At 48.3% G+C, this 16,865-nt stretch overlaps 1 protein-coding gene across 8 annotated transcripts in view; it reads right to left on the bottom strand.

Annotated features, from left to right (window-relative positions):
- The window catches only part of LOC144933790 (dual specificity calcium/calmodulin-dependent 3',5'-cyclic nucleotide phosphodiesterase 1A-like), a 180,963-nt gene that overhangs the window by 92,339 nt on the left and 71,759 nt on the right, over window positions 1-16,865 (bottom strand). For 5 of the 8 annotated variants that reach the window (XM_078858946.1, XM_078858927.1, XM_078858918.1 and 2 more), the window contains one exon: window positions 8,263-8,289. The exons of the other annotated variants lie outside the window; for them this stretch is intronic. In XM_078858946.1, the coding sequence (XP_078715072.1) occupies window positions 8,263-8,289 (27 nt within the window). The remainder of the gene's footprint in view (window positions 1-8,262; window positions 8,290-16,865) is intronic. 8 annotated transcript variants of the gene reach the window in all.

A 16,865-nucleotide genomic window follows, 5' to 3' on the forward strand; every position in this document is an offset into this window, starting at 1 on the left:
CGCCTCTTGGGTATAATAAGTGATTTTTATTACCGCAAAACGAAGAGTGTCATGCTTGGTTTCAAACTCGGCCAGTCGCCGATTGTGATCGATACCAAAACGAACTAATGAGATGCCTGGTTGTTAGGAGGGTTTTTAGTCATTCAGTTCGTTAAATGCATAAGAGTTTTGAGTTGTTCTCGCAAATGCATAAGTGTTTATTCATTCATTTTAGTCAATGCTTAATCTCGTAATTGCATAAGAATTTTAGTTATCCATATTAGTCGAAGGCACAATATCGAAAATGCATAAGAGTTTTGAGTTATTCAATTTAGTAAATGCATAAGTGTTTATTCATTCATTTTAGTCAATGCTTAATCTCGTAATTGCATAAGAATTTTAGTTAGTCATATTAATCGAACGCATGATATCGCAAATGCATAAGAGTTAGGTTATTCATGAATTATTGATGCATGTTCGACCTGCATGATAGAATGTCACATGCTTGTTAGAATAAAATTGCTTAACACCAACTGTTCGAGTGCTTCTTTCCAAGTCCATGCAAAACCATCTTATTCTTGATAACTGTATCCTGTGATGAGATATGAAAATGGAGACCTAAATATCATAACACACACTAGGATAATCGGTAAACGTTTAATCATTGATCATCGTGTTATCCTGATTGACATAACTCTGGATAAACGAAGCTGAGCCTAATTACCACAACTGCTCACATTAACATCATCGCAAGCATCCGCATAAATTACTACGATTATCTCCGCGATTATCATAATTTATGCATACGATTACTCACACCATCATAATTTATGCATATCATTGCACGCATTATCATAATTTATGCATGTTAATACACACATTAACATAATTAATGCGATTTGCGCATTTTTCGGAAAATTATTAATTTTCATTTATTTTCATCAAAATTTCATAACTCCAAGACATACAACACTTCACCGAGGATGGATGACTCATTGGATGCTTTATCGGTTGCTAAATTCTTTTCCACCCTCGATCTGTCCTCGGGCTTTTGGCAGCTTCCCCTCGATGACGAGTCAAAAGCCAAGACGGCATTCCGCACGCCGCAAGGTCTCTTTGAATTTAATCGGTTGCCTATGGGCTTGAATGCGGCTCCGGCGACGTTTCAACGGCTCATGGAATTGGTGTTGGCTGGATTACAGTGGGAAACGTGCCTCATATATTTGGACGATATCATCGTTTTTAGCCGCACATTCGAGGAACACATCCAACGCCTAGAGACGGTTTTTCAAAGGATGCGGGCGGCTGACCTGAAGTTTAAACCTAGAAAATGTCACCTTTTGCAACACTCCGTCCGTTACTTGGGTCATATCGTCAGTTCGGATGGCGTGTCCACTGACCCTCAGAAAACCAAATGTGTCCGAGAGTGGCCCACACCCACTTCCGTGGGCGATGTTTGGCGGTTTATTGGATTCGCTTCCTATTATCGCCGCTTCGTTAAGAACTTTGCGACGTTGGCGAAACCATTGCATGTTCTAACGGGCAAAAATCAAAGGTTTAAATGGGGACCAGAGGAAGAAAGTTATTTTCAATCGCTTCAGGATCACCTCGCCACGGCGCCTACGCTCGATTACCCGGATTTTTCACAGCCATTCATCCTTGACACGGATGCTAGCGATATCGGCATCGGGGCCGTTTTATCGCAACGTAAGGACGGGGTTGAGCGAGTGGTGGCGTACGGCAGCAGAGTTCTGTCCCCTGCGGAAACGCGATATTGCGTGACGAGGCGGGAACTTTTGGCGATTGTGCATTTTGTTCGCCTGTACCGGCCGTACCTGTTTGGAAGGAAATTCCTCGTTCGCACTGATCATGCGGCTTTGGAATACTCCTTGAAGTTGGACCAACCGTCAGGCCAATTGGCTCGGTGGTTGGAATCGTTACAGGAATTTTCCTTCCATATTACGTACCGTAAGGGGGCCCGTCACGCGAACGCTGACACGCTCTCCAGGCTGCCACCTGTTCCCCCGTGCACTTGCCTGACGGGCACGCACCGCTGCGCGGCGCCGCTCACCCCGCCCTGCCCAGTTATGGGGGCGATAGCAAACAAGGACGACCAGAAGGTGTCGGTGGACACTGACGATACCCTACGGCTGCCGCACTCGATCTGGCTACGCAAGCAGGAGGCTGATACCTTGCTGGCTCCGCTGCGGAAATTGATAGGGAAACAAAAAGCTCAATTGGCGGGATGGAAGTGGCGGATGTTCCGAGGCAAGTCGGGACTATTAATGTGCTCCGACGGGTTGCCTGACCGACCACGTTTGGTCGTGCCTACTTCCCTTCGGTATGACCTGCTTCGCGCTCTGCACGCTGATAAATTGATGCACCTCAGCGTGCAGAAGACTTTGGCTGTGATGCAAAAATATTTTTTCTGGCCCGGCATGGCGGCAGACGTCAATGACTTTGTCCGCTCATGCCATGATTGTGCGAAGAGGAAACCGCCTCGGAACCAGTATGTACCGCCGTTACGTTCCATTGAGGTGTCCCGCATCAACGAATTAGTTGCTCTGGACATTCTGGGCCCGTTCCCCCCATCGGCTAGGGGCAATAAATACCTTCTGGTCGGAGTGGAATATTTTTCTCGATGGCCGATGGCCTGGCCTCTGCCCGACCAAACGGCAGCGTCCATCACCGACGCTTTCTTGAACGGGTACGTCATGGATAAGGGGGCGCCTGAGAGGCTGCTCACAGATCAGGGGCGTAACTTCTCCTCCAAATTGCTCAAGGAGGTTTGCGAGGCGCTGGGCACAAAGAAGATCCGCACTTCCCCATACCATCCGCAAACGGATGGTATGGTGGAACGATTCAACCGCACCCTCTCGGCTATGCTTTGTCACATGGTGAGTGAAAAGCAAACCGATTGGGACTTGCACATACCGGGCGTCTTAGCGGCATACCGCATGGTTCCACACGCGTCTACGGCATACTCACCATTTTTTCTGATGTATGGCCGTGAGAACGTCCCACCCATTGATGTGCAACTGGGTACGCCGAGTAAACAACCATCCCGCTCCTTGCCTGATCACGTGCGGGACTCGCTTAAACGAGTTACGGAGGCGCGAGAGGCTGCCAGGTGTGCGACGGCCCGTGCGCAGGCAAGGAACGAACGGTATGCGCGTCGATCGCGTACTCGCATGCCTTGGTCAGTGGGAGACCTGGCGTGGCTCCACTGCCCCCAGGTACCAGTGGGCACATCCCCTAAACTGCACAGGCCATGGCGGGGGCCCGTGACGCTGGTGGACATTCGGAACTTACAGAGTGTCCGCGTCCAGTACGGGAAACGTTGGTGGTACGTCCATTCGTCGCGACTTAAACCCTATGTTAGTACGCGTGTCGATCCCTCATCCCCACTAGCTGACCTGCCGGGATCTGCTGTGCCGAATATGCCGATTGCCACGCCCGTTGATCCCAAGGGGGACTGTGTTGTGCCTCCTGCAGATGAACAGGTTCTGAGGGCTGAGGAAGCCCCCGCTGCCCCCCCTCCGACGGGGCCTGCCCTGGACATGACCGAAAACCAACAACCTTCTTCTTCACGCCTACCACCTCCTGTCGATCTGGCGGCGAGGCGACCATGCGCTGGAAGCGGAGAGGGTCCCGCGTCGCGTACGCGATCGAAATCTCTCCCGTTTCGTTAGCGTTTGATTGTCTAGCTGTCCCATCCCTGTCGTTACCGCGCTGCAGGGGCGCCCTAATGTATGTCGGGTTTTTCATGGGTGACTCTGTTTTTAAGTGTTATTCGGCGCAGGGACGCCGTTTCAGCCTTTATTGTTAAATGCACCTTGGTGCCCTAATATGCTATTTTACGGAATTGGTTGATCACCCTTTTCCCAGCTGAGACGGCTGATTTTTTTCACCGGGGGGTGGGGGGTCATGTTATAAGAGCCATGTATGGCTCATGTGGTGATCGGCTTGCCGGTCCTGCTTTGTAGCCAATGAGGGGAGAGCCAGGGAGCATGGCCTCGGCGTGATCACGGCATGTTAGCAGGGGTGATTGGCCTGGCCGATCGGGGCCTCAGCTAATGGGAAGCCGGATCAGAGGCGTGGTCCCGTGATTGACGGGGAATCATCTGGAACGGTCAACGCTGACTTCGGAGGATTGGCTTAGGAGTACCACGTGACCCAGGGATAAAGAGGAGGGGAGACGGAGGAGTCGGGGGCAGACCTGGAAACGAAGAGAGCGGGAGTCACGCGCGTACGGGGCTCTGGGTGCCACGTGCATGGGGGGACTTAGCTGGTTGTCTGCCTGCTTCCCGTTGTCTGTCAGCAACGGGGAGTGTGTATAACTGTGGAAGTGGAAAAATAAAAGGACTGATTCCAGAAGCCGTCTCGAGAATGTTTATTACAAATGTATACCAATATATAACGTATCATGGGGCCTTTTTCAGGCCACAAGGGAGGCTATCTCTGGTGTAGGCCAATCCGTTTCAAAGGCAATGTATACATTCATTATATTTATCAGAGCATGCTCGTTTGCATGTTCACCACAAGTATGTGTAGTTAATGCAGACTTGATTCCTTGCAAAAGGTGTCTATTTGGTGTTTGAACATGTTAATATCTGTTTTATTGAAAGAAAGGGTAAACATATTTTTTGTTTCAATATAACGTCATTATTTTTTTAGGAACACCTCACCGAGTCTCAAGACTTCTTTTCAAGAGAGTCCTGCTTTTAGGATGTTTGGCAAATTCCCTTTACAAGGGTACTTTCAAACAAAACGTGCCGTTAAGTGACTACGTCAGTGTGTTGGAAAGTAAATCCACAGTTAATATTATCGGGTGGTGGCGGGTTTAATGACACATTTATATTTACGCGATCTAACCCAAAAGAAAACTTTATTATGGATAACATTGGTCGCGAATGCCAACATATTGAAGGGTCCTGCACCGTGACAACGCTTGTTGTACCTTTGTAATAAAGGACTCGATCACTGGGTCTGTCTTCGTTGTCCTTTATTTGGGTTCTTACACTTCTCCCACACGGCCCTCGCTCAGAGCCCCTCCGCTTGGCAACTCCACAGCTGCCTTCGCTCCCGTAGCCTCCCCGCTCCTGCAGCTCCGCTGCAGATCCCCTGTGCAGTCCTCCGGCTGCCCTCACTGCAGCTCCACCGCTGCTCCTCGTTCCTCCGTGCTCGGTCACTGCTGGCCGACGGTGCCGAGTCTTACTCCGCGTGTGTGGCGATCTCGCCACTCCTCAACCTCCGCCCTGCGTGGCCTCACTGTAAATCCATCTCCCACACTCTCTCGTCTCTTCCGGTATCACTCCCTTAAGACCTCACACCTCTCTCCCACGTGACCTAACTCCTCCCCCCCATGACGTCATATCCGCGAAGCCGTTTACGCCCGCATTACACCACCCTCCCCCGTAGAGAAAATCCAGCCGACCTCGGCTGAACAATAACGAGACAAGTAATGCGAGCGAACACAACCATCACACATTCAAGGACAACGAAGCATACAATAAATAAAACAACAACAACAAAACACAATAGTAAAATTCAACGAAATGTAAGGGACTTTGAGCGCGTTCGGGTCGCCGGTCCGTCCCGGACGGGCGGCGGCCCTCCTGCAGACCGGGAACGTGACGGGGTTTTAGGAGCGACAGGATGAAGTCCTCCTGTCGCTATTGGAGGCCCGTCAACGTCCCGGTCCCGTGTCCCTGAAGGCCCAGCGTCGGGGGTGCGTCGCGATCGTGTCTGCGACGGGGTCGGAAGGGCGGCGGGGCTCGGAGTCCCCGCAGCCGTGGTAGGCACACCCCGAGCAGAGTCACCTGTCTCCAGCAATGTCACGGCCGGCTTGTCTGGCCGCACCTGCGGGCAATGGAGCCAGGCCATGTCCCCCACCTTCCAGGGGCACTCCCCCTTTGAGCGTCGAGCACACCGCTCGTTCCGGGCCTGGGCTTTGGCAGTAGCCATGCGGGCCCCTTCCCGCGCCTCAGTAACCCGGCGAACGGTATCCTGTCCTGGAGGATCCTTCCGTGGCACGTCCTCTGTCGAGGCCTCCTGCTGGGGCGGACCCGGGACACGGCGCCAGCAGTCCCTGGCGTAATGGCCTTTACGGCCGCAGCGGAAGCAGTCGATGTCGTTGCGCCGCGCCGCAGGCCCCCCGTCCCGATGCTCCCGTGGCGGCGGCGCAGATCGCGGCCCCGGCCTACTGCGGGCCGACCACTGAGCAGAGGCAGCCATCAGCTCCTGCGGGCCCCCCCCCCCTCAGGAATGTACACCGCCTTCTTGGGATCCAAACCCGCGGCACCTCCCTCGACAATGGGCCCCCCTGTCCACGCCGTGACTTGCTTCCAACGGCGCAGGTTGAACTGGGCATCAAGACATTTAGCGGCCGCCCGGGATGTGAGCTTTTCGTGGCCACACACCGGCATAGGAATCCCCAAATCCCGGGACAGCTCGAGCATCTTACCCAAGATGAGAGGTTCGAGCAGGTCAGGCTCCGTCTCCGGGTATGCAGCCATGGCCAACTCCAATACCGCACCCCTGTATGCAACCGGCGACTCCTCGGGTGCTCGCTGACGTTGAACAAACCGGCGATGAGCGTCATCCGGTGGCTCATATGCATCTGCCATTTCGTCGAAAACTCCTCTCAATGTTTTCTTCTTCTCGGCCTTTATAGAACGGAAGAATCTCACCGACTCGTCATCGAGAAGAGTCGGTAAAACCTCCAATGCCTCAGCGTCCGTCCACCTTGCTGAGCGTACCGCCGCCAAAAATCTGCAGGCGAAAGCACTCCAATCGCCCCCGATGGAGAATTATTTAACGGTCGCGAGATGACGACTGCGTCTCCTTGTTGCACCGTCCTCAGCCGATGACTCACCAGGCGGCATATTCAAAATGGCGTCACATCGCAACGTGTTCAAGATGGCGGCCCCTCGCCGCGGAGAGCACAAGATGGCGGCTTCCCGCCGTTCTTCTCTTGCCACGCCCAAGATGGCGTCTTCTTGCCGCGTGGCCGATGGCGCCGACAGCGGAGGCAAGGCAGCAACCTGCGGACCTCCATCGGCTCTCCCCAACGCCGTCCTCGGCGTGACGAGCTCGCACAATTGCGCGAGCACGATTTTCAGCGTCTCCAGCTGCGCCGCCATCTGCCTCCATCGCCAATCCGCGTCTTCTGGTGCAGACGGGTCCACCGACGCGGCGACATCTTGGACTCCCGGACCCTTACTCGTTCCCGCACGGATCTCCTCTTCCATCGCAGGCAAGTACACCGCTGGAGGAAGGTCGTCGTCGTCGGATGAAGATGCAGATGATGGCGCAGGAATCGTCTTTTTTCTGAGCTGTTTTGACATGCCGTTTCACTTCTGACACCAGTGTAATAAAGAACTCGATCACTGGGTCTGTCTTCGTTGTCCTTTATTTTGGTTCTTACACTTCTCCCACACGGCCCTCGCTCAGAGCCCCTCCGCTTGGCAACTCCACAGCTGCCTTCGCTCCCGTAGCCTCCCCGCTCCTGCAGCTCCGCTGCAGATCCCCTGTGCAGTCCTCCGGCTGCCCTCACTGCAGCTCCACCGCTGCTCCTCGTTCCTCCGTGCTCGGTCACCGCTGGCCGATGGTGCCGAGTCTTACTCCGCGTGTGTGGCGATCTCGCCACTCCTCAACCTCCGCCCTGCGTGGCCTCACTGTAACTCCATCTCCCACACTCTCTCGTCTCTTCCGGTATCACTCCCTTAAAACCTCACCCCTCTCTCCCACGTGACCTAACTCCTCCCCCCCATGACGTCATATCCGCGAAGCCGTTTACGCCCGCATTACACCTTGATAACGGTGCAGCTGCTAAAGTAAATTAGCAAAGCGTCCTCCGCGGCTGCCATTCTCGGCTTAGGTCAATTTTTGACGGAGCCAGAGCGTCCATGTTTTATTGGAATATCAAAAGTGTCCATACGAATATGCGAGTCTCCATTGCAACAGAATTTAAGTCTCAACGGTTCATTCAATGACACGGACTCTGGTCGACGCACGTAAGTTAAACAACAATGCAGACAAAGCAGCGGAGAACAGGTTGAGCGCACACACCATGACAGCGACATATTATCCGTGCGCTTGTACGGACATAGACGGCAGGGGCATATACCGATGATTAAAAAAAAAACTAATTTACGAATCAAGATGTTCAAATACAATAATATGTTTTTTTTTCATCACTTATTACAGAATATGGCCCACGTGCATTTGCTTGATGGGTTGCAAATGCACGGGCCACGTCACGCAGACGCCCCCTTTTACCTTTGAGCTGCATTCTTGTGCTTCCTCCTGCGAATAAACCAGACAAGGTGTCACATATGCACAACAGTTATCCATTAATACCATACACACGGTTTGCTATCTTTTATCAAAAACGCCTCACTGAGTCTCAGGACTTCAAACTACGAGGGCCTCGCACAATGATGTTTGGCAAATGTAGTCTTATTATTTTTTGCATGGTATTAAAAAATCCATTATACACACTCGAAGATCTGCACAGATCAGCCGAAGAGCCAAAACGCCTTCCTGCTATATCCTGTCAAATTTGTATCCCTGCACAAGTCTTAGGCACATTTTGGTGGATTCCTTCAACCCACCTCAAAAGTCCTCGAGTACTGTTATAGGTATTGCACACAAAGACACTGTGTACATTCAGTATTCTTGCATGCATGCACGTAGCATTGCCGCGCGTCAGAGTGTGTTTGTGTGAGCAAGTGCTCACATGTGGACCCGGCACGCGTGCGTATGCGTGCATGTGCCCCAACAGTTGGTTAAGCTACATGGTGGATATTTGTGCAGCCATTAGCACGCCGCACTACGAACCCGGCGACCCTGGTTCGTTTCTCGCTCATGGTTACCAACACCAGTGACGATTATCTGAACCAGTCCTAGGCCTCCCCTTGGTCGACTCAGTCTCAAATGAGTACCTAGTGCAGTGTGTAAATATCGCCATTCGGGAGATAAATGCAGCCGGGCATTGTTTTTGGCCACCCACCTCCCCGTGTGCCGTGCTGGCCTTCATAGGTGCTCGTTAACAGCACTTGCCCCAACTGTTAAGGCTAAACGGGGTCACTTTGTCGATGGTGTACGTGTGTGTATGTTTGTGCGAATGTGTGCGTGGGTGGTGTGTATGTGTGTGTTGGGAGGGTGCAGTGTGTGTGATGATGTGTGATGTGTGTTTTGTATGTGAGTGGGTATGCATTTGTAATGAGTCTGTGTGTTGTGTGCATATTACTATGGATGTGTGTAATATACATATGTGGTGCGTGTGTGTGTAATGTGTGTTGTGTGCGTGTGTCGTGGAGAGCGGTGATGTTAGCGCACTACATTGCGTATCCATATTATTTGGTTCTTTCGGTAAAGTCACGTATATAGAAACATAATAATAAAAAATAAAGTGAATAAAAATCTCATAAAAAATAATAAAAACCAAAAACCACTCATGTAGACTGTAGCCTGGTTCTTAATTGGAGTGAGTGTACTGGCAATCTATAATGTGGACTGTAGCCTGGTTATTAAGTTTGGTGAGTACTGGCAGTCTATAATGTGGACTGTAGCCTGGTTATTCAGTTTGGTGAGTGTACTGGCAGTCTGTAATGTAGACTGTAGCCTGGTTCTTAACCTCGGTGAGTGTACTGGCAGTCTATAATGTAGACTGTAGCCTGGTTTTTAAGCTGGTGACCGTATTGGCAGTCTATAATGTAGACTGTAGCAATGGTTATTAAACTGAGTGTACTTAACCTGAGTGAGCGCACTGGCAGTCTATAATGTAGACTTATTCTGGTTCTTCAGCAATAAAAAATAAGAATAAAAAAAAAACCACGACGTTTCGATCACAACACAAGCGATTGTCATCAGGAAAAGGGGGGTAAGCCTCTAAAGGCAAACTGTTTTTAAAGGCTTAGAGATGGGCATAGCCTAAGCGTGTCAGCAGCATGGGCGGGGCAGCTAATGTTAATGTAGGGGAAAACCCCGACACCGGCAGTAGGTCTACACCAGACATGGGCAAAGTACGGCCCCCGGGCCGTATACGGCCCGTTGGGCTTTTTAATCCGGCCCGCCGAACTTGTCCAAATATTATTATTAAATTACACTTTACCTTTCTCCTGTAATGCCCCCATTTCCCCATTAGATGGCGCACTTTGACCGGGAGTGTGGTGTATAGGGTTCGAACGCCAACAAAGCCCGTCACAGATCAAAGTTAACGGATCAGCACCTCAGATCTATCCTGAGAATTGCCACAACCAAAATAACTCCAGACTTGGATGCACTGGCAAAAATGGGAGATCAACAACACTGTTCCCACTGAAACTGAAAGTGATGATGTGTTTCTGCAGTGAGGTTGGAGCCAAATCTCCGACACAGCCTGCGTGGCTGCTCTAATCTGTTAATGTAGATAATAAAGAAGTTCAAGTGAGGTAATTGGTTTGGGCGCAGGCCTCAAATGTTTTCATGATGTTTGATCAGTCACGTTACGACATGTTTTTGTATTGTTCATGTTCGTGCAATTTGTTAAATTGCCTTGCAAATAAATGCTTTGCTATCTGTTAAAGGCCAAATCCTTTCATGTAATGATTTTAACATGTCATTTATATTAGTTCACACAAACACTCCATCCATCTGTTCCTGGTCGGGCCCCTCTGTCAAATTTTAGAACCCATTGTGGCCCGCGAGTCAAAAAGTTTGCCCACCCCTGGTCTACACCAATCAAAGGGCCGCTAGAAAATCAATTGCGGCTCACTCCACACACCCAAACTGCTGACGGTGGAGGTTGACAAGAAAACACAAATCAAGTCATGACCCAAAGTGGTTGATGACATCTTTCCAATGATTGCTGAGCTAATAATCATCCTCTCGGTTGAAATTGTGTCTGTATATATGGATGGCTTCATGAACAAATCTTTGTTGATAGCCAGTAGGCTTGCAAAGTAGATTGGTAAATTTGAGAGAGAGACAAAATACACTCTTATTTAGCAATCTTTGGAAGAACGTAATCAACCAGGTAGGGTGTTGACTGTTGTGTTAGCCGACTCTCTGTGTTGTATTGCATTATATTTCTAAGTTTACTAGGTTTGTTATCTCTTTAATTTGTACCTGATGATGATTGCTTGTGTTGCAATCGAAACGTCGTGTGCTATTATTTAATGTATTATTTTCTCTTTCTACGTGACTTTACCGAAAGAACCAAAGAGTAAATCATGCTGTCACGAAAGCTCCAAATCACGTTAATATGGGGGATCTTTTGCCTTTTTTGTGAGCAAGATCAGCCTTGAAATCTATTTGTAGTGTGGTAATGAATGTCGTGTGACAAAGTAAATCAGTTGCGATGAATAAATACTAATGATAACGCATTATTTGTGCCCGTACAGTGTTCATTCACCCTTAAAAGAGAGAGTGAAAAAGAACGGACTCACAGAAAGGCAGTCAGAACCGGCACTAACAATTGCTCAATCTCTAGTTTCCTACATTGGGATGCGTGGCTAACTGCAAAAGATGATCGAATGGACAAAAATGGAGCAAGGCAACCGGTGCATATTCGCCGTTTGAACTTGCATCGTTCAATGCCAGTGCTGCATTGCGGTGCTGGGTGAGGCTGGGCTGTCTCTGGCACAAGGACGTATGATGTGTGGGCGACATCTCAAGACCAAAGGAAAAGCGCACATCGGAGGGGACATTTAAGGAGACTGGTGGGTTTTACTGGTAGGAACGAAGTGGACCAGCCTACAATAGATTATATCGTCCGTCCGTCCGTCCGTCCGACCGTCCGTCCGACCGTGTAGCAACATCGCCCCCTACTGCAAACACGTGGCATGACCCTACAAAAACCTTTAGACTCAGTGACGCTTTCCTGGCTAAACAAGTGTAACATTCCCTTATAATTCCCTCAGATAGCTTTTAATTAAAACATTTAAATTAATGAGGCTTTCCTGGCTAAACAAGTGTAACATTCCCTTATAATTCCCTGAGATAGCTTTTAATTAAAACTTTTAAATTCAAATTTTATAATTAAAACTTTTAAATTCAAATTTTACTCACAGCGCCCTAAAGCCTACAGCTAGGCCTAAAGCCTCGAACTACGCCTATCACTCTCCCTTCGTATCGTACCCCCGCGTGTGTGCAAGATAGTTAATGTTTAACAATGTTACATTCCCTGATGCTTTTAAATAGAAACATTTAAATTTAAAGCTTTTACATAAATAATAAAAACATTTAATTATAAAATTATCTCACGGCGGCCTAAAGCATACAGCTAGGCCTAAAGCCTAGAACTAGGCCTCAACCTCTCCCTTCATATCGTACCCCTGCGTGTGTGAAAGGGAGTTAATGTTTTACAATGTTACATTCCCTGATGTTTTTAAATAGAAACATTTACATTTAAAGCTTTTACATAAATAATTAAAACATTTAAATTACAAATTAACTCACAGCGGCCTAACGCCTACAGCTAGGCCTAAAGCCTATAAATAGGCCTCACACTCTCCCTTCGTATCGTCCGATTCGGTGTAGCAACATCGCCCCCTATTGCAAACACTTGGCAGGACCCTACACAAACCTTTAGACTCAGTGGGGCTTTCCTGGCTAAACAAGTGTAATAATACATTATGTTAATATTCTTTGGTTATTCGTTCCTTCCAGCCCACCCCGCAGGGTCCTGTTTCTAATTGGACGGGCCGCAAACGATAGCTCAACAAAGCAGCCTTTAATTATGTGGACATTTATAGCAGACAAATACTCGAATCGCTTGTTTATAAATGAGGAGGGGGGGGGGGAATCGGAGGAACTCGGAGATAAATCCATGCGACCACGGGAGAACATGAAAACTCCAAATATACACGCGTCAGGGTCGGGACTGAACCCACGACCTCCTGTACACCAGGTGAGGTAGTTAACATCTGGCCACCGTGACACCCATTCACGCCACCGTGTAGAAAAGCAAGTTGGTTTGTAAACATGTCTGTGCGTATCATAGCATTTCATATCGTCATATACGTGGTAAATTGCTAAAATAGATGCGTGAGAATGAATTAGGCTTTCCTTTTTAAATAAATGAAGTTATAAAAATGATTCCTGTTATCATTTAATTTATTTACACTGAGCTATGTGGGGGCAGCATAGGGCAGTGTTGTAATTTCCATTGTTGTACAGTATTTATATGCTCCCACACCTATGCTCCCCAACTTCACAACCCGCACTGGCCAACGTGAAGTTGGACCAAATAACCTCTGCGGACCTTCACGGCGCGCGGAGGCCCTTATCCAGCAGTGGATTGGCAAACGTGTGTACTGTACACGTACGCTATTACATCATTACTGCAAAACACATTATAGTCTCCGTCGACTGGCAATAACCAAAAATGCACCACCCCGTGATGTCACCTTGCTTCGTGAATATCACGGAGTCTGTGGGTCTTCATGTGCAGCGAGGTGCACATACACACGTACACACGGTGAATATCTTACCGTTCCGCTTAAGTTTCATATTCAACTGTGAAAACTTAGATCTGCTGATTTCGGTCTGCTCATTATTCCAGAGAGCAGACTTTGTTCTCTGGGAGACAGAGGATTTTGCGGCCAGTCTCCGCGGTTGTGGAATTCCTTTCCTCTTTGGTCCACCAGGGAATCCGAGTCTGTTACGCTTTTTAAATCGCGTCTTAAAACGGTCTTTCTCCATAACGTAAGCTTTATTGAAAAGTGCTTCAGAGGCTTTGCGTGAATTTGCGCTGTAGAAAACTGAGTTTCTTCTTCTTATTACTACTCTATGTGAACACACAGACACTATAACCAATGCCCCCTTGGATCCTGGTTCATGCGTGATTCCTCCACGTAGGCCCCAACGCCGCCTGTTTAACACCACCGGTGGCTGTGAAAAATCTCGATGTCTTTCTGACCCTCACCTCCCCATTAAAACGCGATAGAGGGTAATTACAGCAGCATGGCCTTCCTATGCATGCACTGTCGCCAGTTGTGACAAACGAATGAGTAATTGGGCAGAGGAGGAATGGCTGTGGTGTGGCTGAAAACGTACACATACTAAGTATAAATCGCATTGTTTTGGGGTTTGGATCCCCGCTGCACAAGAATAACATTGGATGTCAACCTGTATTTTAAAACGATGCATTCCCCGTTTTTAATTAAATATTTCATTTGTGGCTATGCAATTTCATGAATATAACAGCTGTTCGCTGTCCCCTGTTTCAACGTTAAAATGTACCTCCCTGGAAATAAAGTTGTATTGATTTAAATATAACTTGATTAAAACGACTAATAACAAATTAGTGCTTACAGTAAATGTGTCCACACTTTTTGGTTCTTTCAGTTAAGTCACATAGGTGAAAATAAGAAAAATAGAAATAAATCATGACGTTTCGATTGCTACACAAGCAATCATTATCAGGTGTGACAACCACAGCAAATTTTTTTTTTACTGAAGTGGGAGAGATGCTTGAGTTAAAGCGTCTATATAAGTCAGAGAGGGCGGCGGGGGGGGGGACAAGGGGAGGGGAGCGATGCGTGTACGCTAGGGACGGGACGTGGGACCGGGCAAGGGGGGGGCTGTAAGCAACATGCCCGGTCCCACGTCCCGTCCCGAGCGTACACGCAACGCCCCCCCCCCGCCGCCCTTTAACTCAGGCATCTCTCCCACTTCAGTAAAAAAAAATCTTGCTGTGATTGTCACACCTGATGATGATTGCTTGTGTTGCAATCGAAACGTCGTGATTTATTTCTATTTTTTATGTTTTCGCCTACGTGACTTTACCGAAAGAACCAAAGAGTTTGGATCCTTGCAGTCACGAAAACGTCAAATCTAGAATGAAGTAAATGTGCCGTGACATAGAATTAGCGATGTAGCAGCATGGCGCTGGCTGCTGGCGGGGAAGGGGATCTGCGGTTTACAGCAGCCCTGACGTCAGCAGGCCACGTGATACACCAGAGGGGGATATCTGGGGGAAAGGTTACAGAAGAGGCACGTGGAGGAAGCCCCGGGAATCCGCTAATATATTCTAGGGAGTGGGCATGGCCGGGGCAGAGCGAGGCCACGCTGGGAGCATAAAAGGGGGTCCTGAGCAAGAGCTCGGGGCTGTCGTATGGAGTGGGATCCCCACCGTGCTGTTGAAGATCGTCACCATCATCGCTGTCGTCTCGTCGCTATCGTCGCTGTCGCCATCACTCGATATTGCGCTGCTAGACGGCAGTTGGCTGTCTCGGTTCAGCGCCGTCAGTGTTAGACGGCTAGTGTTGTGTGTAGGCGAGCAACCCACGTAGTGTTGTGTATAAACGAGCGACAGAAGAGTGTGTACCAGCGTAGGGTGTGCATTGTGCAAAGGGTGCTTGGTTAAATAAAAGAAGTGTCTCCAAGTCTTAGCGTCTCCAAGTTAAGTCACTACACATGTAATGTTAATTGTTTCATATTATTTTGCTTCATATTTGTGCAGATATAACGTGTAAAATATTATCATCAATTGTTTAAATGTTTGCTTGCTTTGTCAATCAGGTCTCCCATGAAAAAGAGACTTTTGGTCTTAAAGGGCTCTCATCTGGTTTAAATTAATGATACCCATTAGGGGGTGTAAATATTAATCGATTAGTATTGATTCATTATCAAGGCGAGGGTAAGATCAATGTTTTCAATGTCTGCTCATGTTATGTTAATTATATGGTGAGATGCTATTTCCCACTTGGTACACAGTAGCATGTGGGTTCGATCCCGGACCCTGATGATGCCTCTTGTATATTTGGAGTCTGTTTATTCGCTCTCCCTGTGGTGGCCGCATGTATTTTTCTCCGAGTTCATCAGGTTTTGGCTTTCACAATTAAAAACATGTCTTTATATTATTTGGATACTACTGTAAATTCCCACGTGTAATGATAAAGTCACTTCGATGAGCCATCATGTGTGGCCAGGTAGCTTCTGAAAAACAGCTAATAACTCAGTGGGCTTTACCTGGTAAATACAATTGTAGAAGTAGTAGTAGTATCATAAGCGAAGGTGAAGTTTTGACTATTTTGTCGTGAACATAACTTTACAAACAGGGCGTAAAAACCAGCAACAAAACAAACAAAATAGTAAAAAGCGATAACATTTCTGAATCTTTCTTGCATTCAATCAAGGCACTAGATTATGGCATTGCCAACAAATGCAGGGGGAGTGTCGAACCGATTTCAATACATAAAAGCACATCATACAAAAATTGCATGGACCCCTGAGCCTAGAGAATTAATCATTATGTTTTTGTCGAATTCTGTACCCCATCACTTTTGGCGATTATAAGAAACATAATATTACGAGTGTGTATAATTATATAAGAATCCACTATGTATTCAGTTGACCGCCTCTTCGGCATGTACATTAATATGCGTCTTATTATTCCTCAGCGGTGTGGAAATCATCGAGTGAATGCGCATCCGAAAATTTTAAATCATTCAGGGCTAAAGAGCAGCACCACATTGTCATTCTGTTGCAACTGCGCAGGACATTTCAGCTTTCAATTGTGTGCCGTTTGTAAGGTTTTTAGGAAGAGGCCTTGTGGGTTCTTGCAGTATTTGGGGGCTGCGGTGGCGAGATGTTAACTACCCTGCCTGGTATACCGGAAGTCGTGGGTTCGATTCCGACCCTGACGCCTGTATATTTGGAGTTTGCATGTATAGTGGTATAGCGCTGGCTGCTGGCGGAAAAGCGTAATTGCAATTTTTCTTTTCCATTTGTGTTGGACACAGACACCAGCAACACTGGAATTGGTGCTGTGCTGTCCAAGGTCGTGAACGGCACTGAGAGAGTGGTGGCCTATGGGAGCCATGTGTTGTCCCCCGCAGAGCAGCGCAACTCGATGACACACAGAGAACTACTGGCCATAGTTAATTTTGTGC

The sequence above is a fragment of the Lampetra fluviatilis genome, chromosome 1, assembly GCF_964198595.1.
Source record: "Lampetra fluviatilis chromosome 1, kcLamFluv1.1, whole genome shotgun sequence".
Lineage (NCBI taxonomy): Eukaryota > Metazoa > Chordata > Hyperoartia > Petromyzontiformes > Petromyzontidae > Lampetra > Lampetra fluviatilis.